We start from the raw sequence: 27197 nt of genomic DNA, 5'->3' as shown, positions 1-27197 counted from the left end.
TTAATTTCTGCCCCCTCTATGTATTGTCTGTACTTGGTCAAGTACAAGTCTCTATACTCTTGAGGGGACAGTTACTTCTCTACAGTCTTCCCCCATGCCGACCTTCTTGTTGGTGTTGGATCTTTGGTGAGGTTGGACTGTTTTTGCTGTTCCTTTGCGGAAGGGTTGCTATTTTGAGGGGCATTTCCCTTTCCGCTTTCCTTTGGGACCGACTCTCCCTGCTCTATACTTCTTCCAGGAAATACCTCCCTTTTTGGGGAGTCGGCCTCCTGGGGAGCATTGTCCTCTTTATTGTCCTTGGGAGCTTTTGCCCTTTTGTTTTGGGGAGGTCTAGGCTGTATGCCCCCTCGTTAGGCCAAGTAAAGTTATTGTTACTATATATATCCTTCCAGTGGAGGCTTAGTTAGTACACTCCTTTCTTTTTTCTTTGTTTTTCCATCCTCTTTGACCCTTCATAAACATTGTTTTATTACCAGCAAATAGTAAAAAAAACAAGCCTTTAGCCAGAAATAATATGCAAGTTGGAGTTACACTCTATAAACGGAAGAGTTATCTTCCCTTGGAGAGGAGATCGGGTCATCACAGTTTGGATGTAAAGCAAAGTACCAAGAACACCTGAGAATTATCACACATCCTAGCAGTTTTTAAAGCATCTTTTGACTCGCAAATTGTTTGAAATGTATTAAGTTTTGTACTTTATTGATAATTTTTAGTCTATTACTAATAAACCAATAGCAGTAATAAGCTGAAATAAATTAACATGCTGACTCATATAAACAGAAAACTTGGTGCAACTGCACTATAATAACGAAATTCAGAAAATGTAAAAATCAATTTACAAAAAAACAATGGTATCTACTGATTTTTTGTGTCAATTTCAACTAAAAGCAATGTGTGTCAGAAGTACTTAAATATTACCATATAATTTTTAAAAAAAAAACATGAATTTTTTATCTTTATCATAAAAACCCTCACCATATTGTTTTGAGAACAAATGATATAATAACAAGGGAAGTAACTCAGTTATTCTAAAAAGAAGACAAATAACTCATATTTATGATTGTTAATGAACAATTTATTAAAAAATTGTCAATGGTTACACGCTATTTATCTCCCCTTGGAACTCTGGCGCTTTTTAGCCAAATATTTTATTTTCGTGAATTTTTGTCAAAAAGTATTTTCTTTAAATGTTTTTCTACCTTATCATTTTTCATGATTTTTGGATATATTCATTACTGTAACATAACAATTAAGTAGAGACCATTCGTTTGCCTTGAAATTCAATATTAAAAATTTAGGATTTTGCTATTAGTGTAGCTGCACCAAAACCTTTTAGCAATTACTCCCACCATATAATTGCTCATACCCACAAATACCCAATTCTCATCAGATGTAAATAACGATTACGAGGAAAGTAAGACTTAATGCATTTGTATATGATGGAGATTAGAAAAATAAACAGATTCTACGTATCAAAGGGTTGCATATTTATGTTTTTAAAAAAAATGTTCAGAATTCAACCTAATAAAAAAACAACAAAAAAACAACAAAAATACAACAAAAACCAACAAAAATACAGAAAAATATTTGTGATGTACATACCTGTCATGGAATGAAAATGTCATATTTTAAAAATCACGTAAATTGATCAAGTAGTTTTTTTTGTTTATATAGAAAATCATTTTCTTTCTCTTTTACAATTTTTAGCAATTTACTATTAATCGTAGTCATTACAAAACTGATTTTTGATCTCTATTTCTTGAAAGGTAACCAGTGATGAATTTTAAAGATGGCAGGATGAGCCACACTATCCTCACTTCATCATAAGATTGATTTTTCTGTATTTTTGTTTTTTTGATTAGGTTAACTTTTGAACAAACAGCAAAAAAAAAAAAAAAAAAAATCACCAAAGAAGTTCCAAAGAATCCATATTTAATATATATATATATATACAATAGAAAATTTAAATTATTTAAAAAAAAAAAAATGGAAAAAAGAAAATAGTAAAAAAATAATTTCTCTTGAATGATCGGATTCCATGAATCAAAAGCGACAAAAAATGAATGCTGCTAATTTTACAACAAATGTCTGAGAAAGGCCAGATTTTTTTTCTTTTTGTTTTTACATATTGATGATCCTGGTCTTTAATTCAGAGGCAGGAGAAAATATAAAATCTGTGCCAATACCAGAGTTACTCTCAAACTGCGATCATTGCAGCTGCTTGTGCCAATGTTGTCATCACATTAGTGACTGGCTGCCATCGAGAATCTTCAATAGCCTCAAACACTTCCTGAAAAGAAAAAAAAAAAAAGCATTTTATATAATATAAAATAGATTTACAATATAAATACTTAATGTGCCTTCCTTTATTCTTAAGGTATGCGTTTTATTTGTTCTGGCATAAATGCTTCCCATAATTTTCACATTGCAGGTCTGCCATTTGTAACATGCATCTATAGCCCTTACTTACTTACTCACACTCACACACAGCATTGGATTTTTGTGATTAAAAAAAAAATAAATTTAATTACTCAAGACACAGTAAGCTACAAAATTATACAGAATTCTTTTTCTCGTACTTACAAGGAAGGGGGGGGGGATCATGTCATGAACAAAAGAGTACCTATTTACTATGCCTCCTCACGGGACAGAGTTAGACACCAGGGTCGTTTTTTAACGTGGAGAAAAGGTACAAAAATAAAAATTGTCTCAGTCGTGAAGGATTTCTCCTCCACCGAAAGTGAACAAGAAATAGAAGTGCAGCATCTGAAGAACAGATACTACACTTTGATCTTGTCACGAAGGCCAAGAGTAACAAACAACAAACATCGCGTTAATTAAGAGAGAAAAAAACGTGAAGTTTTGCTGTAACAATGGGATTTTCTTGACAAACAAAATCGTGATCTAAGTTTTAAACAAACAAGTTTTATACTGATATCCAGTTTCTCCACCAAACAGCAAACTTGCAAAAATGGACAAACATCTCTTCCAACCAAACAAACAGTTCATTATCTTAGAACCACAAAACCCATCCGTCTGAGAATCATAGAAACCCAGCTATCCCTCTGTCCATTTTGCTGGAAGATATATATAGATATTGGTGTCATTAGGAGTAAATTATAAAGCCAACCTAGTTGAAAATGATAGGCTGTTTTATTATGTTTTATTGCCACTCTGACTTTGGGTTAATGATAGGGCTAAGAGAATTTATGTGTGAACATCTTGAAGACAAAACAAAACAAAAACAATTTTAGAATTTAGAGTGGGGGTTGGTTTCACATGAATTTAATTTAAAATAATTCACTATTTCGAGACCATTCTAGCATTTTAGGACAGTTGCTCAATTTAATTTTTTATGGAAGATAAATCATGTGCATTTTTCTTTAAGGAAAGATCTTTTTTTTTACGTTTATATGTAGCTTAGGGAGGAGCTCTGCCACTCGGACTTAGTGTTATTGTTAGGGCTAAAGGTTTTAGGAGACTCACCACTCGTACCTAGAGTTAGACGTAGGATTAAGGGAGTTTTTTTGTTTTTTTGTTAAGAGGGCATTTGACACCCATTGCGAAACTTTACAAGAATTACAGTAAACAGACAAAAACAAATGTTATTTAAAACAAGTGACGTCTCTCTAACAGAAAATGCAATGTTTGGAAAAGTATCAAGCATTTTTTGTCCTACCTATTTAAATATTTTTAAAAAAAAAAGCAAATTTTTGCTAAAGCTGACAAATTGTTCACTAATTTTGAATAAATTTTATTTTGATTTTTAATTACATTTCATGTCTTTTTCTACCACTTTTGGTCCCCCGACAAAAGGAGAGTGGACCTGTAAATTCACCCTTGTCCGTTCATCCGTCCATACTTTTCTCAATAACTATACCTTGGAATTTTTTGAAATTTTGCACAAACATTAAACATGATATGAGTAAAAAAGTAACAGAGGTGTCTTTCGGGTTAAAATGGCTAAAATTGACACTTTTGTGCTTATTAAAAAAAATTGATGTCTTCGATTTGTTTTGATTGTCTTTCTGAAAAGTTGTAACTAACTGATTTCTATATAATTTTGTTTGTCTTTCCTTCACGATAACTCTTGGGTGTGCCCCAGGGGCTCTTTTATGGCTAATAAAAGCACTCCATTTTTCGGACTATTTTACACAGAAAATTTTGGACAAATATGGTATGTCTATTTAGCAGTTTTGCATGGTGCTGAACTCAAATTTAAATATGTTAAGACCTTGGGGACTTTTAGGGCTAAATGATGGGAGGGGGGGTTAAATGATGGATTTAGTCATTTCTTTTTTTGCATGTTGCAGAACTCAAATTTACATATGTAAAGGCCTAAAACTGCACCGTTTGTTCATTTTCACTAGGATATGACATCCCCTGAGGACTTTTGGGGCTAAATGGGGGCGGGGGGGTCGGCAATGCTGAACTTAGTCATTTTTTTATGCCTCATTTATTGTGCACCCATGGGAGACCATGCATGCTTTACTTGTTATTTTATTAACTGAGCACCTCTTACAAATATTTAAATATCGATTTTGTAATTTTTTTTTAATAATCAGGCACATTAGTTTCCATTCGATAATAATCCATTGAAAACATTGTAAAAAAGACGAAAATTAAAAAAAAACATAGAGAGGGGTTGTACCACTCGTACACGTGAACCCAAAAAATCATTCAGTCACATTTTCATTTGTTCAAGGCAAAAAACACAATATTTAAAAAATTTGACCAGTGATCAAATTTTTAAAATATTTATATGGTTGATAAAAAAATAGCTCTAACTAAACATGTAAGAACATTTTTTTATAATCAGATTTTCAATTAAAAAAAAATTCGAACTTGAATAAAAGTTAACAACAAAAAAAACAAAACGTCTGTTTACAGCGGCTGCGCTATTGCTGCTGCTTATGATGCTATTACTAATACTACAGTCTACACTCAAAATCAAAACGATTTTTTTTTCGGGTATCATGTTTTTAAACTGCTATTTACCACAAGAGAAAACTACATACAATTTAACAGATTAAAACAGTAAAAAGATTATTTTATTTAACAGTGGGTGTCCGAAGAAAAATTAAAAAAAATTTTTTTTCCATACTCGTCATGTTAAAATCTTTTTTTTAACACAACAGAAAAACGAGTGCTTAAATGTATTTCGGACACCCAAAAGTATTAGAAGTGACATCTCTTCTGGCTAGTTTCCAAATCTCATGAAAAAATTCTTAATACAAATGCGGTATGAGCATTTAGAAATCAGGGGGAAGAGGAGGGGGGGGGGGAGCGTTACAAAATCTTACCGAAAATGCCATTTTTTGATGTTAACATTTTTATCACTTTATTTGCTTGAAACTCTAAAAAATATATAATGTACATTATTATTTCTTAATTCATTTGAAAGTATATTAATTTCCAAACAAAACGCTGGTATTTTGAAGACTTTAAGTACTTTAGTTTGTAAAATATGACTATTTTAGCAGAAGCCCCTTGAAATTTGTGATTATTCAAAGCAGTTTATCCTCCATGTGCATTGCTATTACAAATCTACTGAAGCATCTGGGTCATAAGAATATAAATATATATTTACTTACTTCACTTTGTCCAATAAACTCCATATTCACTTTATCTACGTCTATCTCAAGGGCAGGATCTAAAGAAAAAAGAATACACAAATATATATATATATAAGGAAAGTGTGATCCAAAAAATCCAATTCTTTCCTCCCTATTTATGATTAAGTGTTACAGGAATTATTCTGCTAGTAAAAACCATTCAGGAAAGAACATGAATTTAAAAACAAAATAAAACATAGTGAGAAGGCGAGAGAGAGAGAGAGAGAGAGAGAGAGAGAGAGAGAGAGAGAGTTTAGTGGGTTTTTTTTTTATATATATAAATCTGAAGTGATTTATAATAAAAAAAATAATCTGTCTAAAACATTTCTCAGGAATAAAAAAAAACAAGCCGTGCGTGTGTGATCCCCCTCTTGTGCTGCATGTGAGATAATGCCACAAAAAATAGTGAAGAAATGATGAATGTGAGAAGTGTGAAAGACCAATGTTGTCTTCACATTTTCACCAAGTTTCAGAAAAATCTAATGGATGGGGCAAAAGTTATGGGGTAAAAAGTGTCATTTTTTGCAATTTTGGGGCATTTGTGACCCCTTTTAAGCTCCTGGAACGCCGAATCCCAGTGAAAATGGACAAACGATGCAGTTTCACACCTTAAAACATGTCTATTTGAATTCAGCACATGGAAAACTACTATATAGACATGCATATAAAGTTTTTGAGTAATATGAAAAAAGAGCTCTAAAAAGGCATGTTTTTTAGTCCTAAAAGGATGCGAACCAGAATTTTGCCAGGGTCACCCCTACTGAATTTATATTAAGAACAATAGCCTCCACATTTTGGCCAAGTTTCAGGAAAATCTAATGGATGGATCAAACGCTATGGCGCAAAATGTGTCATTTATGGCCATTTTGGGGTATTTTTGACCTCCTTTGAGTCCCTGGGGACGGCGAATCCCAGTGTAAATGGATAACAGTGCAGTTCAGGCCTTAACACATGTATATTTGAGTTGACCACCGTGAAAAACCACTATATAGTCAGACATATCAAGTTTTTGTTGAGAAATATGAAAAAAAGAACTACAAAAAGAGGTGCTTTTAGCACTGAAAGTCCCCGGGGATGTGAACCAGAATTTTGCCAGGGTCACCCATACTGGATTTATATTAAGAACAATAGACTCCACATTTTGGCCAAGTTTCAAAAAAATTTAATGGATGAATCAAAAGTTATGGGGTAAAATGTGTCATTTTTGGCTATTTTGGGACATTTATTACCTCTTTTGAGCCCCTGGTGGGGCGCAACGGGAATTTTTGGAAAACAATTTTTTTTACTGTGCACATCTATTTAATGAAATAGAATTTGTGGCAAAATTTCAGGAAAAACTAACGGTTATCTGGCAATAGTCTGGACTAACGGACACACGGACGCCACTGAAAACATAGGTCCCTCTCCGAGAAATCGGGGGAACCAATATATATACAGATAATTTTGTAAATGTTTTTTTTTTTATAGAGTAGTTTTCATATGATGTGGTGTTGGACAGTAAATGGATCTGAGCAGTCAATGGTAAAGTCCCAGCCTTTCCTCTGTGTGTGTGTGTGCGTGTGTGTGTGTGAGTGTGAGTGTGGAGAGAGAGAAAGAGAGAGGGGGAGAAGAGCAAAACAAAAAAAAAATCATTAGTAAACAATTTCAATCAGTTTTTACAAAGAAAATCAAAATTAAGAGAAGATACCAAGGCTACTAGCGATTTGGAATAAATCAGCTTTTTTTTCTTATTATATGACACAAAGATATATATATATATATATATATATATGTAATATAATAATATGAATTATATGTCTGGTTGGTGTTTGTTAAGCTACAGTTGACAAATTGATTTTTTAAATATGCTGTTTTAAGCAAAAATAATATTACATACTTAATTGTCATGTTGAAAATAGTAATATATCCAAAAATTACAAAAATTCATCAAGTAGAACAACTGCTATCATGTTTTTAGTAAAATAAAGTCTATCACTATAAACAACAAACATTGCAGCTATGAACAATTAATCTAAAATATTCGTTTCAAGTTATGTCCTTTGGGTGTCTGTGTCTACTTTATAACGTCTGTAATGCAATTTTACCCCATTTTCAGTAAAAATTACTTTTGCAGACCTATTTTTTCTTAATTTCATTATTAATTTTGCTTTATTTTTTAGTTCCACCTCTTTCATCATTTGCTATTCTGTTTATTTTCATTACTACATTTTTATGAAAAAAACAAAAAAAAAACAGAATTTAATTTTTGTTAAAGATTTTCTCTTTTCAGGTGAGCCAAATATTTATGCAGGTAACCTAAATTTATTAATAATGGCGAAAGGAAAGATGTTGACAGATAGTGAGAAGGGAGAAATTGTTATATTAGTTGCTGCGAAGAAGTCTTCATTAGAAATTTCAAAAATTTTGAAGCAAGATGATCGGACTGTGAAACGTTTCATCATTGACGCCAAAGATGGAAGAAAAAAGCACAAAAGTGTCAGACAAAAAGTGACTTCACCACGAGATTTGAGAAAAATCAAGAGGAGTGTGCTAGCAAACCCAGATAGCACAAGCAAAGCTATTTTTGACCATGCAGGAGTATCTGGCATCGCTAAAAGGACTCGAAATTGGATTTTGAAACAAATAGCAGACCAGAGAACACTGAAAAAATGTCTTCCTTTGAGTGATATCAACTGTCAGAAGCAACTAGCATGGGCCACTAAATATTTGAAAACCAATTTTTTAAATGTTTTCTAGACTGACGAGGCTAGAGCAACCCTCGATGGCTCCGACGGTTGGACCAAGAGATGGCTTGTGATTCAGAAGTCAACAGGGAGGAAAGGGAATGATGATTTGGACTGGGATTATTGGTAGTGAGATTCTTGGTCCTTTTCTTGTCCCTGAAGATGTCAAAATAAATTCTGTGAACTACTGCAAGTTTTTGGAACAGAATTTATTGCCCTGGTTGAAATCACAAAATGATGTTGTCAACCAGAATCTCATTATTCAACAAAATAATGCCCCAAGCCATGATTCTCAGTTAACAAAAGCTTGGCTTTCAGCCCAGGAGATCTCTGGTGAATGTCTGATGGATTAGCCACCTCAGAGCCTGAATTTGAATCCGATAGATAACCTCAGGTCGATTCTGGAGAGGAAGGTTTACGAAAACGGGCATCAATTCAGCAGTAAAAAGGACCTTTAGGAGAGGATTAAGGAGGTATCCTCTGAAATCACACTTCAACAAGTGCATAAATTAACATCGTCTGTTGATAGGATGTTGGTGGATTTGATTAAGAATGGAGGAAAGCGCATAAAGGGTTAAATTGTTTTAAAAATTTGTATTGTTTTGTTAATTGTTATTTGAGCAATAACTGGTTTTCTTGTAATATGTTATCAATATATGGTACTATTACCATAATGACACAATGTTTCAAATTAAATTATGTTTAAAAATGTTATTTATTTTGAAATAAATGATTCTTGCAAACTCATATGGCCCATATTTCTTCCTGAATTTTTTTTTAAATCCATATTTTTCCCCAGAATATGATTATTTGGTTTCTGTTTTTAGGAATTTACTTTATATATTTGCATATCGAACAATGAGTAACATAGCTATTATATTAGAAAATATTGAAGCATAAATTTATCAGTATATACGTTTTGCAAACACTTTTGACCACCACAGTATAAATAACTTTCTACTCAATGAATTTTCATAATTTTTGGATATATTACTATTTTTTATATGATTATTAAGTATGTAATAGTTTTTGTTTTAAACAACATATATAAAATAAAATCAGTCTGTCAACTGTATCTTAACAAATACTGTCTGGTTTTCTCTCTCTTTGTATATAACAGATTATTTTTTTTAATATGAGATAATATGCAATCAAACAATGCCACAGCTCACACAAACCTCGGAAGCTGCAGATTGGAAGTTCTAGTTCTTCCTTCTTTGGGCTCATCATCTATCTATATTTCCTCTCCATGTTTTAGTTCTTCTTCCCAATCCGTTTTCTCATTTGCCGAGCCCATTCCTCCTTAGCTGGATACACACACACACACACATAAATATATGTATAGACAACTTTCCTTTATTTAATAGATTCTTCAAGGAATGAGTTGGTATTTTATTTTCAAATAAGTACATAACATTAAAAAAAAAAAAAAAAAACATGATAAAAAATTAAAAAATGATAAAACCAGATGTGGTTGATCCTCAGAAAATCATTAACTTTTTCTAAATTTTAAATATCCAGAGCAATAGTGATCAAGAAAATACCAACTTCATCGATCTTTGTCTCATAGTTTTTTACTTTTAGCTGGACAAACAATCACACACACAAACAACTGCCCTTCATACAATAGACTAGCAGGCTACCCACTGTTGCCTAGAACGATAAAAACACAAATAAATGGAAGAATTATTTATCCATTTATTTATTGCAGACTATTATCCTCATCTTTTAGTCATTATTTCACAACGTTTCGGCCAACTATTCCTCTGCCCTTCGTCAGGTGGTTAACTGCGACAGGATAGGAACTCCGAATCTCCTAACTGCATCCTTAGCAATTACTGCCCTCCATAGTTGTTGGTGTCTCATCACATTTTGTCCCATGGCGCAGTGGATAGAGACATTGAATCTCTACAGTTCCAGGTGAGAATTGTCTGAAGATAGCGGTTTCAATCTTACCCAAAGCCGGCCAGAGGCTTACTTGGCCAAAACGTGGTGAGACGACAACAACTATAGAGGGCAGTAATATGTGAGGATGCAGTTAAGAGATTCGGAGTTCCTATCACGTCGCGGTTAACCACCTGATAAAGGCCAGAGGAATAGTTGGCCGAAATGTTGTGAAACAACAACAGGAAGATGAGGATAATAGTCCGCAATAAAATAAATTAATATATAATACAAAATTACTCATCTCAATAAACATTCCAATTAAATGATAAATGGAAGAAGTTAAATTGTGTGTGTAAAATCTTTATATTAAAACTTCTGTCTCTTTCCCTCTCTAGCAGTCTCTTTATTTTTCTCTTTCTGTCTCCTTTATTTTCGCCCCGCCCCCCACCTGACCGATTTATCTCTCTTGTTTTAATGTGTTAAAAAGATGTAATTCATGTACTTAGCTATTCCTTTTAAATATGAATTTTTTTTTCTGAATTTTTGACATTATACGAGGTGCCTAAAATAAGTTACCAGATTTTTTTTCGTATGGGCACTTTTATTGATAGTACACACATGAAACTCTAGTCCCCTTTGAAGTAATCTCCTCTGGCTGCAATGCACTTGTTGTACCATTCCAACAACTTCTGTAAGACCCCATGGAAGTCCTCTTGTGTGAACGTATCAATAACCCTCGTCACAGCCTCTTTCATACACTCAATTGTCTCATAACAACAGCCTCTAAGGTTTTACTTGAGCTTAGGGAATAACCGAAAGTCACAGGGAGCAAGGCCTGGACTATAGGGAGGGTGAGGAACTGCCTTGATGTCCACCTTGGTCAAATAGTTTGTGACAAGGATGTAAATCCAGAGAACACCACTCAAGAAAATATAAACTTTGTTGATCTTTGTTAAGTAGTTTTGAACCTTTAGCTGAACAAACATACAAGGCAACTGCAGTTTATATAATAGAATCTAACATATAAAGTCTGATTTATTTTAAAAGATGGACCTAAATAGCATTTAAGTGGACAAATTAAATTTTGCTTCTGACTAGCCAATTTTCATTTCATACCATATCATTCACAATTTGTAACAATTTATTTCTAAAACTGGCAGGTCGCCCAGTGTTGCCCGACTGTAAAATATGCATAATTATTATATTTTAATTCATACAGAAACCGAGACATGTGCATTCGAGTATTATGTTTTTTCTAAACAGTTCACTTCTTAGAAATAAAAAAAAGACTTGAGCTGAGATTGAAACTGAAACCTAAAGACAGTGAGTCAAGTTTTAACCTAAGGAATCTGTCATGTGAACAATTCACGAATGCGCATTCATGAAACAGTTAGCAAACAGATAAAAATCTAAGGATCCTACACATACCAATTTTTCAATTTTTACCCCTTAGCAGCCGTTTTTTCCAGATGAAAACTGATTAAAAAGTTTTCCACGTGTCTGAATACCCTATATGCCAAATTTCCAGTTTGTAGATAAAAAATTTGTTGAGTATTTAGGTTGAGAATTATCCTCACACACACACACACACATTCTCACTTTTATAGATACATAGATTACTTTCTTTTTTTTTCACATTGCAGTTGACTTTATTCATAATAATAAAACATAACTCACCTTCTAACATTTCCATTTCTTCTTCAGTGCCCTGATCATAATAACCCTGAAATGAATAAGATAATAAAAATGAATTATGTTATATAGCTTCAGGATTTAAATCAAATTGAAAAAAAATCAATATTTAAAGATTTGGAAGGTGGTTCTAGTAAATGTTGGCTCCTTCAGCCTCTCCCTCCCCCTCTCCATTATTATTATTTTGTTCTCTTTTTTTCTTTCGACTTTTCACTTTGAGAAAAGTTTAGTCTGCCCCCCCCCTCCCATCCGCATCACTATTTATTTATTTATTTACGACGTTTTAAAAGTTGTTTTTGCATTTAACGACTGGGACTATTTTTTTTTTTAAATAGTATAGTTTACTCGTTGGTCCTTAAAGGGTAAAATGAAAAATGTTCAAAATAAAGAGATTTTGAGATTATATTGTCTTTCATTGTCTTGAGAAAACATTTTTTTTTGAAGTGATGAGTGAAAAAATTAAAACTCAGAAAGCCTCCAGAGCACAACTGCAAGCAATAATTAAAATTAAGGAGGCCCTAATATTAATGAAAACGCTACAAAAACCAAGTTTATACCTCCCGCCCTCTTTGAAGATAAAATATTTTTTAAGTAAGGCCTGAAAAAAATAAATCAGAATCCACAGGAGCGCTACTAAAAGTCGTAAATATGGTTATAAATATGATTATAGTTATATATTGTATATTATTATTTAAAGCAGTTTTTTTTTTAATTCAACCGGGTTAAATTACATTTATTTGTAAGGAGAACATGTTAAAATAAGTTAAAACAAAAAAATATTGTTGACCTTGTGTATACTTTAAATCGTAGCAGTGCTTTTAATATCAAACTTAAGACAGGGTAGCCATAAAATAGGTAAGCAAACAAATGTTTTGAAACCGGAAGTCACAAACCGGATGGATGATATAAACGCCCAAGCAAGCAAGCTGATCTGAGTTTTATAATTATACAGATTGGATTTATAGAATTTTGTTCAATAAGTAGCAAAAGCAAGCAAATTTTTTTACTAAAAATATCAACTTTTGATTCACTAAGAATATTAATGTAAATATCTTCAGCCAATCAGAAGTACAGAAAATATATGCTCCTGCAATATTTAATTTTGTCTGCCCTTGTTCACTGATTTGTTGATTGTAATAAGGATGTTTTTGTTTTTTTTCCAAAGTAAAATTTGATTTTCTTGAATAAAAAAAACTACTTGATCAAATTACATGATTTTTTAAATTTTTCATCTCCATCCTGTGACTGGTACATACATCATAAAAACATATCTGTATTTTCTTTAATTTTAAATGCCACCATAAGTGCCAATCTGAATAAGTGTAGCAAAGCGCGTATGGGCATGTGGGAAAATTAGCAGCAGCAGCAGCCATTAAAGCACGTATGCAAATTAGCAAGTGTGTGCAAGCTTGCGTCACAAGAAAAGCAGAAAAAAATACAGCACGTAGTCGAGCAAAGGAAGCGATCAGACGTTTTTTTTTTTTGACTCGTGTATGGCAAGAAAAAAAGATGGTTCACATGGCGAGGAAAAGAAAGAAAAGCGCGTTCCGGGTATGGTCTTGTGGTGGTGGTGGCGGCAAGAGATTTTTAAACTGGTGTTGAAACAGCAGGTTTTTTGTTAATCTCATGACAGACGAAATGAACAGTAAAAAAAAAAAACAAAAAAAAAAAAACAAGAAGCATGCATTGTTTGAACAGTAACGACAATAAATGCCTTTTGTTAAAACAGAAAAAAAAAGCTGAGATTTTTTTTTTCTTTCCTGTTTTATTTATTTTGTTTTGCGATGGTACTCATGTTACATAAGCACCCAAAGTATACATGAAACTTTCTTGTGACGTCATCATAAACCCTGTCTCCCTATTTATTCCCATCTCGATTTTAATCATTTATGTTTATCAGGTATGTGTATGTAATTCAATAATGTATAGAAGTGAAACTTGACCAGTGGAGAGAAATGAAATGACAATGATACAATAGATGTGTAATGTGATCTTTAAAAGACAAGTTTTTTGGGGGGGTTTTTCAAGAGAGTCGCCACTTATCAAAGCCCGGAGGCCACTCGAGGATAAGGGTTAATGAGTGTACGGTAGTCATCAAAACAACAGAGTAGTAATCATTAGGGGTGGAAATTGGGTATAACTTGATTATTTAAGGGGACGGCTCAACAGAAACCTGTGCATATTACACTTGAAAACGACTATGTTATAGTCAGCTGGAAAGCAGCCCAGTGGAACAGAGTTCCACAGACAGGCAGTTCTAGGAAAGAAGCTTTGTTTATGGAATCTGCGTTTAGATTTAGACACAAATAGAAAGTGGGGAGGGGATTTTGATAGTGATTGTAGCTAGACGAGTGTTTAGATCTGATGACCTCAGATTAAACTTGAACAGTATAGAAAAATGTGTGCAGAACAGATGGTATGGCCACGTTGAAAGTAGATGTGGAACAGTTTGGGTAGCAAGTTTTGTTCACAGGATGAGGTCAATGAAAACATGTGAGCAAGTGTTAAGATTGGACTTGAGAGAAAGAGGGATAAATAAAAACCTGGTCAGATATATGTTAGCCAGGAGGTTTTCTCTCCTCCCATTACTACTTTTATCATTTGCCTTTTATTTATATTATTTGGCCTTCCTCCCACCCTCTAAAACATTCATGTACAGACGAATAGTGAGCATGGTGACAAGATAACCACAGCATCAGAGTTTTAGTCAATGTAAATTCAAAATACTTCATATAATAAAGAAGGGAAAAAAGATCTCTTATTGTACTGACCTCGAAATGATCTGTGGTATATCCTCCACCATAAGGATAGCCAAACTGGTTGTAGTACTGGGAATAAGCTGACCAGCTTTGGTAGTATTGGTATTGTTGGTATTGCTGGTAGTATTGGCTATACTGCTGTGCACTTTGCGTACCCGGAACATCAGGAGGGAGAGGCCTGAAAATAAAGATTCACTTTTGATTGGTTTGATGTGGTTATTTTGTTTTACAGCATATCAACCCTTTTCTTGCTATTTTATGCCAAATCCTGTAATTTCGAAAAAAAGTTTTTGTGCTTTATATCTTCAAACATTTATGCATGTTGTTTTGATTGATTATTTTGTTTTACGGCATATCGACCCTTTTCGGGTTCAGCCGTTTTGTTAAAAGTTTTTATACTTTAAAATATTTATTTGTGGTGTTCGATTAGGTTGTTTTGTAGAGGAAAATTGTTGGTTTTGCTTTTGCAGAATATGATTCAGTTTTACAAAGGATAAAAAAAAAAAAAAAAAAAAAGAAACATTAACATCAATGTTTTGTGCACATTAAGTCAGGAAGCTAGTATCTTTGAACGGAGAGCCTTTGTTTGTAAGTGCTGTGACCAAAATCAAATGGCTGATGTAAAAATGTAAAAGTCGAAAAAATATGTCACTGTTAAGATAATGGGATTTATTAAACACTAGCTATTATAGTTGTTTAACAAATGTTCTGTTCTGCAATGTATCAAGATGTTGACACACAAATAGCTGACAAAATAGCTTTCCTTTTCATTCAAATGTATGGTTAAAAGCAGTTAAATTCATTTGATGCTTTTGCTCAGAACTTCATGATAATCTGTCTATTTGAATCAACAGCCTCAGATTATAGTCAGCTCACGTACTTCCGAATTTCCAGGGGAGCGCTACCAGAAGCGGTGACAAGGCAAGTCAATTCCTTCACTTTTATTGTTCTTCAGTATTTCTACTGTGAAACGATTTATTGAAATAAAATATAAGCAAAGGACATTATTGAAAAATATACAATAAAAATTTACAAAATTATACGGGGAACAATAACACAATTAGTTCATTACTTAAAAAGATTTTAAAAAGTATTTTCGATAAGTTTAAAAAAAAAAAAAAGCACAAAACGTGTATTCAATAATTCATTAAAAAAATAATAATAAAACTAATTTAAATAATTCTTAATTAAAATAAGATCGAAAAAACTTTTCAATGATTATTAAATAATAAAAAAAAAAGACAGGAAAAACATAATAAAAGAAGACTACATGCACAGAGGAAATATAAGCATGAGAGAAAAAAAAGCAAAGAAACTCATTTACCTTGTCACCGCTTCTGGTAACGCTATGCTGGCAGTTAGGAATTATATTAGCTGACTATAAACCATGAGGATTTAGTATTTAATACATATATTTTTAACCTATTCTCCTCCTATTATTTCACGTCTGATTTGACCTTCATGGTCATATGTTACACTACGTTCAGTTATGATCAAACGGACGGAAAGACACATAGATGCACACATATAACATCAGTATCTTCAAACAACTTGATCTGATAGCAGCAGTCTGAGTTTTGATTGAGATTTTTTTTTTTTTTTTTATTACATTTTCACCCCAAACAAGGCACATTGCCACTTTGGTGTAGGGGGCTAGTATCAGGGGAAACATCTACTGGGGTACTATGTAGGGATTAGGGCAGCGAGATGTTGGTTCACATTGCACTTGAACTTATGCATTTCAGTACAGTTGGGGAAGCAGTGACCAATGGAATATTTAACAGAAGTTTATCTGTATATTAATATTGAACATGTTCGTTTCAATAATTTTTAAAAAGTTGTGAGAAAATGGTAAAAACAAATAATATTCTGCTCTAAATTTACTTCTAAAGAGGCGGTAACTGTTACACCGAAACATTTTATCAAAATGTAATTTACATTAATCTGAGATGTGATGAATAATTTCTCAGTTAAGAAACCAATAGAATGCAAATTTTAGTGCTCATTAACATTGGTGATCTTTTAAACCAAAGCATTTCAGGCGAAAACATTATGTATTTACATGTCGTGGTGGAATTAGTGTAAATTGCAAAAAGTACCAAAAAAAAAAAAAAAAAAAAATTCAGTAGATGTACTAGCTGTATTTTGAACAAAAAAAAATCATCTACAATTACATTTGTTTAAAAATGGTGGACCTTTAATTTAAGTCAATTTAGTCAAAGTAAACCAAGTCAGTTTGTCAAACTGAATTAGTCACAACTATTCCACATTAAAACATACGATAAAACTTCATAATTCGATAAATTCTATTTTTACTTGTAATTATTTTTCTACTGGATCATTTTTCATAAGTTTTGGAATTTATGCTAATTTCGACAGGACACGTAATTACGTAATAATGCTTTCACGTGAAATGCATTGTTTAAAAGATCACCAATATAAACGAGCAACACATTTTTTTTTTTAAAATAAACATTTATTTATTAAAAAATTTGAAATCAACTTTGTTTTGACAATATACATCTCCATCAAGCATAAAATCAGTTTGTATTTTTTTTCTTTTTCCTTTCTTGTAGCATAGTGTCACTAGAAAAGCAAAATCCATGTGGTCTTTAACGGTAATTTTTTTTTCAAGTGTTCTAATCTGAAGGATGAAGTGTGGCCCATGTGAAATGTATTAGATGCTTTTTTTTTCTCAATGTAAGTACTGTGAAAATTTGAATTAGAATTTGAAAGTTTGAAAGCCAATACAATTCATAATTAAAAAAAAATTTTTTTTATAAAATAAGAATTTATTTAAAAAATTAAACTCAACTTAGTTTTGCAATATACATCTCCATCAAGCATAAAATCAGTTTGTATTTTTTTCTTTTTTCCTTGTGGCATAGTGTCACTAGAAAAGCAAAGTTAGTGTTGTCTAAAACAATGACTATTTTCAAATGTTCCAATCAGGAGGATTCACATCTAGCTCACTTGAAATGTATTAAAGATTTGGCATTTGAACAGTTTAATCAAGACATTAAAAAATGAAAATATCGAAAAAAAGGTTATATTGTACGTATCCGTTTTGAACTGAAGATCTCCGAAAAAAAATTTCACTTAATTTGATCGAGTATTTTTTTTTTTTTTTACATTGGAAAAACACGTTTTTATGACAGCACATTGAAGGTAGACATCTTTGAATTGTTTTAATTTTTGTTTGGATTTTTAGAACACGCCACGGGGAGATAACTCTATTTACTCCCTCTCCATCTTTAATTCTAGCTTTTCTTCCTAAAAATCGAACATTTTGCTCGGTATCATAACAAATTGTTTTTTCGCTGTAAAAAAAAACCAAAAAAACTACTTGATGAAATTAAGTGAAATTTTTTTTTTCGGAGAACCTCATTCCATAACAGATACATACACTTTAAACTTTTTTTTCTCAATGTAAGTATTGCGTAAATCTGAAATGTGTTGTCTGCCTGTTAACTACTTTTAATCTGGCATGTTTAAAATGAAACTATGTATAAAAGGTTAATATAGTTTGATTGAAGCATTGGTTGGTGTATATATATATGTATCTCCACGAGTGAAAAATTTACTTTCACAATGACTAATGTTTGTGCAACATGATTTAAAAACTCCAAGGCGTCGTTATCGAGAAAAGTGCAAATAAATAAATGAATGGATGAACGATTTGGGGGGCAATTTTACCCCTAGGTATTACATGCTTTCACGTGAAATGTACTGACCTCCAACCCTTTGATACTTTTGCTCAGAACTTCACGATAATCTGTCTTGAATTATTTGTCATACTGAATTAGTTACACAAAGTATTCATGGAACTTTCTTGTGTTTCATCATAAACACTGTATCTCTATTTCTTCTCATCTCTGTTTTAATTATTTCTGTTTATCAAGCATGTGTATATAGTGTGATAATGTATAGAAGTAAAACTGAATGAAATCAAAATGATACAATGGATATATAATATGAACTTTAAAAGATTCTAAACCTGGGAAAGAGAAAGCAAAGTTATTATGGAAAATTTGTTCTGGCAAAAATTTACTTTCACCATGACTAATGTTTGTGCAAAATTTAAAAATAATCTAAGGTATGGTTATTGAGAAAAGTGCGAACAAACAAACAGAAAAACGTGAGTGAATTACTAGGTCCAATCCCTCCTTTGTCAGGGGACCAAAAAGGTGTAATGTACATAACTCATTCCATCATTATATATCTTAATTTGCTTTAGTTTGTGTGGATCCGTTACACGTCTGCATTGTATTGCTTTCTATTAATTACCTTTATATGACAATATGTATTTTTTGTTGTGGAAATTAATAACAATAATTCAACAAAACAAAAAGTAATTGATATGTCTGGTGAAAGATATGATCCACATATGCAGTTTCATCCATTTACCTTTCAACACATCTTCTTTCGTATGAAACAGAATGTTACTCTATATATTTTTTTTAAAATACAGTTGACTTAATTTTCTTTAAAAATGTCTGAAAATCAAACGTTTTTCAATAAACCTTCATGTATTCTTCTTAGTTGCACCTAGAAGTTGCCTGCAGTAAAGAATGCCATGATTTTACTAATATTGAAACAACATTTAACATCTTTCTTTCTATTTTTTTAAACCAAAATCAATGTAAAAATAAAAGGCAAAGAGGAAAAATTCAGGTTCTTGTTCAAAATTTTCCCTATATTAAAAATCAAAAATAAAAAAAAGCTGTATGATATAGGTGCTCATAATGGAAATAAAATATCATATTCCAAAAATCACATAAACTGATCAAGTAGTTTTTATTCTTAACTAAAAAAAAATAAATTTTATGAGTAAGAGAAGAGAGACTGCCTTGCATCGCCAACTTTGAAAATAATCTCAAGAAACAAGGGAGATAACTCAGATATGAGTAACCAAAGAGCGTCTGTTTTGGGCTTGTCTACCATTTTAAAACCAGTCTTAAACAAAAGACAAAAGACGAACAAAGGGAAATAACTTGCAAGATTTATGTTGTAATTTTTACAAATTCCCATTAATTGCTTAAAAATGATTTTCTTTATAAAAATAAGACTATTTGATCAATTTATGTGATTTTTGGAATATGATATTTTTTTCATGGTATGTATATCACTCAGATTTTTCTTTACTTTTGTTTTTTAGTATGGGGGTATTCTGATCAAGAACCACTGATCTATGTGCAATTTATTTGTTTTCTATAGATTTTGAAAAACATTACCAAATTCCTGAAATATAACTGTGATAATGATTCTCAACAGCATATCGTTGTCTAGGAAGGAGAAGGCAGGCGAGGTATTAGACTCACCTTTTAGGAGTAGCAAGGCTAACACGGATGGGTTTTCTGCCGATAGACACGTTCTGCATATCAAACATCGCACGCTGCTGTTCTGCTTCATCTGTAAAGCGTATAAACCCGTATCCCTTGCTGCGTCCAAAATTATCAAGCACCACTGAAGATGAAAAAAGAAATAATTGTTATTAATAAAGATATCAGAAAAAATCTGGTTGTGATATTATTAACATGACTCCCTCTCTCCAAGTGTTAGGAAGAAAAAAAAAGAGGAGAAACTATAACAAATAAAAGAAAAAGAAATATTTGATCAGCAGAACGAACGTTATAGGGAATGAATGAGCTCAATAGAAAAACAATGGAGAGAAAAATGTTCACCAAGGAACACAAAAGAAAGCTGAAATAGAATTGTTAATCAAGGTGTGGCCGTGATTGGGACAAAAGGTCAGATAATAGAAGTCAATATATTTATAGTTAGTTTATGGCCAGTTTTAGGAGTGATGCAGAGTTTTGCGACAGTTTATGGACAGTCTTTTGAGTTTGTGACAGTTGAGCACAGCTCCCAGTTGGAGACAGGAGGAGGTAGGTCGTGGCTCAGAGCAGATCGAGATGAGCTGACATCAACCAACAACAAAGACACAGACTGTGGATGTGAACTGCTTAGAGGGTTGTTTCCTGCGATGGTGCCACACACACACACACACTAAGAGCCCAGCTAATATCTACGGAATGTGTCAGAGTTATTTGTTTTTCTTTGCTTATTATTTTCCCCCTTGAAAGTTACCAATTTGAGAGACAACATGGCCAGAGAAGAAGATGAAAGAGAAGACCACAGAAATGATGTTGGGGTAGGCAAGTGTCGTCAAGCAAGGGAACACATAGTCACACATTGTGAGCATTTCTCATGTATACATAATTTTGATAAATACACATTGTGAGCCTTATCTCATCCCAGCTATGCTATTAAAAAAACATTCCACTGAGTTTTCCCCAATTCTCTCCAAACTCTTCAACAAATGCCTTAGCGAATCTTGTTTTTCCTGACTGCTGGAAAATTGGTTCTGTGATTCTTGCTTACAAGAATTCTGAGATCTCAAGAATCGAAGGCAAGTTAAAATCATGGGTGTTGGTATATGATTGCTGGACAGCTTATAACCAATGTTTCGTATTGACAATAAGACAAAATGGTGGCTGCTTTTGATTCCTGGTTTTGCGTTTCTCGTTAGCAAATCTTGCTTCAACAGGCTTTCTCACTTACTCCATGGCTTCTATTAACTTTTTTAGAAATTGAAATTCCATCTATTAAAGTCCCCCCTTGTTAACCTTTCACAAAAACACCCGACTAACTACAACCACTATCAACAATTTCCCCCATTCTCTATTTGTGCCTAAATCTAAACGCAGATTCTATGAACAAAGCTTCTTTCTTAGAACTGCCCACCTGTGGAAGACTATTCAACTGGCCTGCTTCCCAGCCGATTAATATGGTAGCCTTCAAGTCCAATGTAAACAAGTTCTTGTTGAGTTGTCCCTTTTAAATAATCCATATCCTACCCAATCTACACCATTAACGATTACTATACTACCACCTTACATTCATTAACCATTATCCTCGAGTGGCCTATGGCCTTGATAAGTAGCGACTCCCTTGTAAGAAAAGAAAGGTCTGGCCTCACCTTTGGCTGCACTGCATGATCGGAAACGTTTTGAGAACGCACTGTAGAGATCATAATCATCAACATCATCCGATAAATCACCAACAAATAACGAGTATTCCGGCCTGAAAAAGAAAGTACATAACCACAATATACGTGATGTTCCAAAAGTAATGCCTCCTATTTTTTTATTCTGCTCAAATAAATCAGAGGGGATTGCAAATTGCATTGTTATGATGACTGAACTATTGCATTCATGACCTAAAACACTGACACTCTATGAAAGCAATCCGTCATGGACAGTGCGTCAGAAGCAGAGATGTGTGATTGAATTCCTCCATGCACAATTGAACCGATTAACATTCACTGGCGCCTGTTGAACGATGCAGTTGATGTCAACACAGTTAGAAGATGGGTTGGTTGATTTCAGAGCGGTGACAGAGATGTAAGTGACAAAGCGCATTCTGGATTTTTATGACAGAAGCATCAAAAGTAGACAAAATGCATTGAGAATGGTGGTGACAATGCCAAAAAAAAAAAATCAGGAATCTTAATGGTATCCCATTTTTGTAACTTTTCAAGGTTTTAGTTTTTGAGTTTTAAAAAAATATGAGGCTTTACTTTTGGAACACCCCTTGTATATCTACAAATTAACTTCATTGCAAAATTACCAATATGATTAAAAATTCATCTATTAAAAAAAAAAACAATTTTAAATTGAAGAGAAGCCGATGTCAACTTTACTTTAAAACACTGTATTTGGAAAAAGCATGTTGGTGTGATTGCAAGAGTTAGAAATGGGCAGAGTAAGTTCAGGGAACTTTTGTCATTACTAACCAGCAGAGCGTTACTATTGTCAACCAAGTGCAGAGACTATCAGGTATGTAAGTGTAGGGTGATGATGCATGGAAATTAAACTCGATTAGTGAGGCTTGTGTAACATTGTCATTACATGTTAACACAAACCCACATGTTAAATGCAGAGACAGTCACAAAGGAACAAAAAAAAGGAAAGAAATTCGACTCCACTTTTTCAGTTGAAATAAGGCATTTATTCATGGTACTTTCTGCAATAAAGCATTGTATCTGGTTTTAAAAGTCTCTTAGTTCACAATGTGATGTGCAGAATGTGTGCTTTAAATGTCTCTCACACCGCTATATTTTCTCCTTGTTGACTTGCTACGCAGGTATTTTTTTTTTTAAATCTTTCTTTTTCTTTCCAATACTATGTCTGCAGTTCGTTCAATGGCACATGATCGTCTGACCATATTTTTGTTCAAAGTTCAGATTGAATCTTGCTTTAAAAGTACCCCTCGCACTGACTCGTGCTTTTAAATCCATTGGTCGCCCATGTGGTTTCTTGCTGTCATCGCACACATGCTTTTCCATCGCTTGCCGCCCACGTGTATCCTTTTTCTCTCCACTTTTCTTTTCCTTCTCTTCCTCCGATGGTCATTTGCATACGTGTCATACGGCTGTTGCTGCTGCTACATACACATCAGTGACCTTGTTAGAATTGAAGATATGTGTTGCATGGGTAGAAAGTATATGACAATGATACAATGGATATGTAATGTACATTTTAAAGACAGACTTAGGCCTGATAACTTCAGAGGAAGATTAAATCTGGGGACTTTGGTTTGATCGCATTGAAAGAATGGATGAGAGTATTTGTATTATTAAATTTAATGGAATAATTGAGTTGAAACACCGGTTCTTGTTAGATCACCAAAGTTAAGCGACATGGCACCAGATGAGTGACTATTTGGGAATACTAAGCATTATACAAGGTGTCTTAAATAAGTTTCCAGGCATTTTTTGTACAGGCATTTAAAATTGTTGTAGGTTTTATAATGGGATTCAGGATATTGTTGATATGTCTTATTAGATGACTGATCAATTTTTATGATTTCAGGTTCAAATGAACTGCTACAGCAGGAATTGGAAAACATCCTATTAAAACCTCATTGTCACAGCTGGTGAATTTCAAAAATGCAATCTGAATGCAAGGACACTTAAGAAGAACGATGTATTAAAATTCGGTTTTAAACTTTGAAAAAATGCCACAGAAATGTATAGAATGCTTCAGACTGATTTTGGGCCATCTTGCATAAATTGAGCATCAGTTTCTGAGTGGCATAAGAGATTCAAGGAAGGCAGGGATGATGAGAGGTGTGGGAGGAGTAAAGAAGTCAGAAAACCAGAGTTGATTGACCAAATCCAAATAAGGAATTTTATGAATAAGAACTGCCGTTTGTCTATAAAAACAATAAGTACACAATTTAATGTCAGTGTAGGAACTGTACACACAATTATTTGCAAGAAACTGAAGATGCAGAAGATTTCTGTGAATGCATCAGTTCACAACTCCATCCTTGTCACAGACTATTTGACCAAGATGGGGATCAAGACAGTTCCTCACCCTCCCTACAGTTCAGACCTTGCTTCTTGTGACTTGTAGTTATTTCCTAAGCTCAAGAAAAACTTTAGAAGCTGTCATTATGAGACAATTGAGGAGACGAAAGAGGCTGTGATGATGGTTATTGACATACTTACACAAGAGAACTTCCATAGGGCCTTCTAAAAGTTGCTGGAATGGTAGAACAAGTGTATTGCAGCCAGAAGAGATTACTCCGAAGTGGACTAAAGTTTCATGTGTATACTATCAATAAAAGTGTCCATACGAAAAAGTCTGGAAACTTATTGAAGGTACCTCATAGGTCATCTTCCCATAACCAGGATATACATGCAGCTGTGAATCACTGAGTTTCATATTCCCTGTAAACTTCCTCCTTTGGAGAAAGCTGGCATAGTTGGCCCAGAACTAATACCACAGTAGGTATTACTGGTTTGACTCTGAGGTAGAACAGTTTACATTGAAGAGTCAGTTGGTATGGGATGGCCACTAAAAACATGGGAGGAACTAATAAGTTTGGTTTTGTTTGGTTTTATAGCATATCAACCTTTTTTTTTTTTTGGTTATTTAATGCCGAGTTTCATTTTTTTTTTTTTTGTGGATTAGATATTTTAATTTATTCAGTAAGTCAAGTCAGCCTTTTTTGTGTCATTAGGTGTTGTGCTTTTTTTTTGCTTTTTTGGGGGGTGTTGAGAGTAGAGTTGGATTGAGTTAAAATTATATTCTTTTATATAAATTTACTTATTTCAGAAATGTTAATATTTTGTTTGAATTTATTTTTTTTAAATAGTTCTTTCATATTGTTGACATTGTAATAATTTTGCCGGATATGCGCGAGATCGCCACAATCCAAAAGAAAGTGTTTTACCATAAAAAGGTTCTTGGCATGCAAAACATTCTGGAGGGTCTTCTTTTTTTAGCAGGAAGGAGTGGGTTATGTGCGTGTGTCCTATGCGAATACAGGACAAAATCACTTCCTCTCTACATGATTTTCTGACATCTGGTAATCGTTCTTCTATTGTGGGTTTGATCTTGAAAAGTTTGTTATTTGGACAGTTATTCCAAAGACCATTTATTTGTTGTTTGTAGTCAGAGTGTGGAATTTTTATATTGCTTTTATTGAGTTTAAATGCGTTTTTGGTAGCTATGTCGGCTTTTTCATTGCCCTGAATTCCAAAATGACTGGGGATCCAGCAGAATTAGATATTTTTGTTTTGTGAAAGAGTATGTATTTTTTGTAATAGTTTGATAACTAGCGGGTTATTTAAGTTTTTATTCTTTAAGGATTCGAGTACCGATAGGGAGTCTGAAAAAATTATAAATTTGCTGTGGGTGAGGTCAGTAATGAGGTCTAGTGCCATATCTAAAGCTGTGGCTTTGACACTAAAAATTGAAGCATGGTCTGGTAGTCGCTTCTGTAAGGTAATGTTAGTGGATACAACTCCGCATCCGGTTCTCTTGCTTTCTTTGGATCCATCTGTGTAGATGTACTGATGGTTTGGGTATTTTTCCTGAGATGAGTTTTTCTTGGTAAGTTAGCGGATGAGTTTGATGTTTTGGGAGCTTGATTAGTTCAACAATAATTTCATGCTGTTTTACTAGCTAGGGTGGAAGGCTTAGTTGGTTGACATCATGGATGTTGGTGATTGTAATATCTGCATCTTCCACTAGTGGTTTCATACGGAGACCAAAAGGTTTTATAGCTTTTACTTTTTGGTCATATAGATTTTGGTAATATGGATTGAAGTTACAGTTATGGACTGGATTTGTTGGTTGTGATTTTTTCCTATCATAGAGTGAGTAATCTAATGAGTTTGCAATGCAGTTGTAAGCAGGATTGTCTGGGCAAGAGAGAATTTTGGTCAAGTATTGCAAGGCTAGTTTTTTGCGTCAAATTGATAATGGGCGTTCGTTGGCTTCTGCATAGAGACTATCGATGGGGGAAGTTCGGAAGGCTTCCAGTGCAAGCCTGAGATCCTCATGTTGAACGGTGTCCAATATCTTTATGTAAAATTTTCTGGTGGCACCGTAAATGAAGCTGCCATAATTTAGTTTTGATCGCACTAGTGATCTATATAACTTTATTAGGGTTTGTCTATCCACTCCCCAATCTGTGTGGGCAATGACCCGCATTAGCTGGAGAGTTTTATTGCATTTATTTTTAAGGTGTTTTATCTGAGGGATGAATATAAGTCTTTTGTCTAGTATTAGCCCTAAGAATTTATGTTCATCTACAACAGGAATCTGAGTGTCATCTAGTTTTAAAAGAGGATCTGGGAGCAGTTTTTTTAGTTGACAAAAGTGCATACATCTTGTTTTATTAATGGAAAATTTAAAGCCATTCTTATTTGTCCATTTTTTTATTTTGTCAATGTATTGTTGAAGTTGACGCTTAATTAGATGGATATGTCTCGAGCTGTATGGTTTATACATCCCACAATATTGTTAATTTTTAGGTTGGATAATGTTACCGACAAAATACTTCCCTGTGTGACTCCCGTTTCCTGTTCCTTGATGTCCGAGAGGCATGTTCCTACACGGACATTGAATAGCCTATTGTTGATGAAAATGGGTAGTCTTCCTTTCACTTCAGCTTCTTTGAGATCTTTCATGATGCCGTACCTCCATGTGGTATCGTATGCCTTTTCAAGATCAAAGAAAATAGCAGTCATATGCTTTTTTTGTATAAATGAATTTCTAATGAAAGTTTCTAATCGAATTAAATAGTTTGTTGTGGTCTGTTATTTTCAGAAGCCGCATTGAAAATTAGCTATTATTTTATTTGTTTCCAGAAACCAAATTAATCTGGTGTTTACCATTCTCTCCATGAGCTTACACACGCAGCTTGTTAGAGCTATGGGGCGATAATTGGAGGGGTCAGATGCATCCTTTCCTGGTTTTGGTATAGGAATGACTGCGACTTATTTCCATATGGTTGGAAGATTGCCACTGAGCCAGATGTCATTATAAATAGAAAGTAAATACCTTAATGGTTCATCTGGTTGTTGTTTTAGAAATTCATATGTTACCTTATCAGGTCCCTCAGCCGTGTTGTTGGCTTTTTTTTAATGAATCCTTTAGTTCATGGATGGTAAAAGGTTTGTTGTATTCTTCCTCATTATTACTTTTAAAGTTCAGTTTGTT

The 27197-nt window shown here is 33.4% G+C and overlaps 1 protein-coding gene across 1 annotated transcript in view; it reads right to left on the bottom strand.

Annotated features, from left to right (window-relative positions):
* Nucleotides 1-1911: 1911 nt before the first annotated feature.
* Nucleotides 1912-27197, bottom strand: part of LOC145296770 (tRNA selenocysteine 1-associated protein 1-like) — a 42933-nt gene continuing 17647 nt past the window's right edge. Inside the window, exons 5-10 of the mRNA XM_080142824.1 lie at nt 21659-21762; nt 19998-20142; nt 14689-14854; nt 11903-11948; nt 5595-5653; nt 1912-2290 (exon numbers count right to left, since the gene is read on the bottom strand). Of these exons, the coding sequence (XP_079998950.1) occupies nt 2198-2290; nt 5595-5653; nt 11903-11948; nt 14689-14854; nt 19998-20142; nt 21659-21762 (613 nt within the window). The 3' untranslated portion in view covers nt 1912-2197. The remainder of the gene's footprint in view (nt 2291-5594; nt 5654-11902; nt 11949-14688; nt 14855-19997; nt 20143-21658; nt 21763-27197) is intronic.

This window comes from Euprymna scolopes, chromosome 17 (assembly GCF_053919585.1).
Source record: "Euprymna scolopes isolate OS-2025 chromosome 17, ASM5391958v1, whole genome shotgun sequence".
NCBI lineage: Eukaryota > Metazoa > Mollusca > Cephalopoda > Sepiida > Sepiolidae > Euprymna > Euprymna scolopes.
The sequence above is the reverse complement of the archived record's forward strand: the minus strand, read 5'-3'. Positions and strand labels throughout refer to the sequence as shown.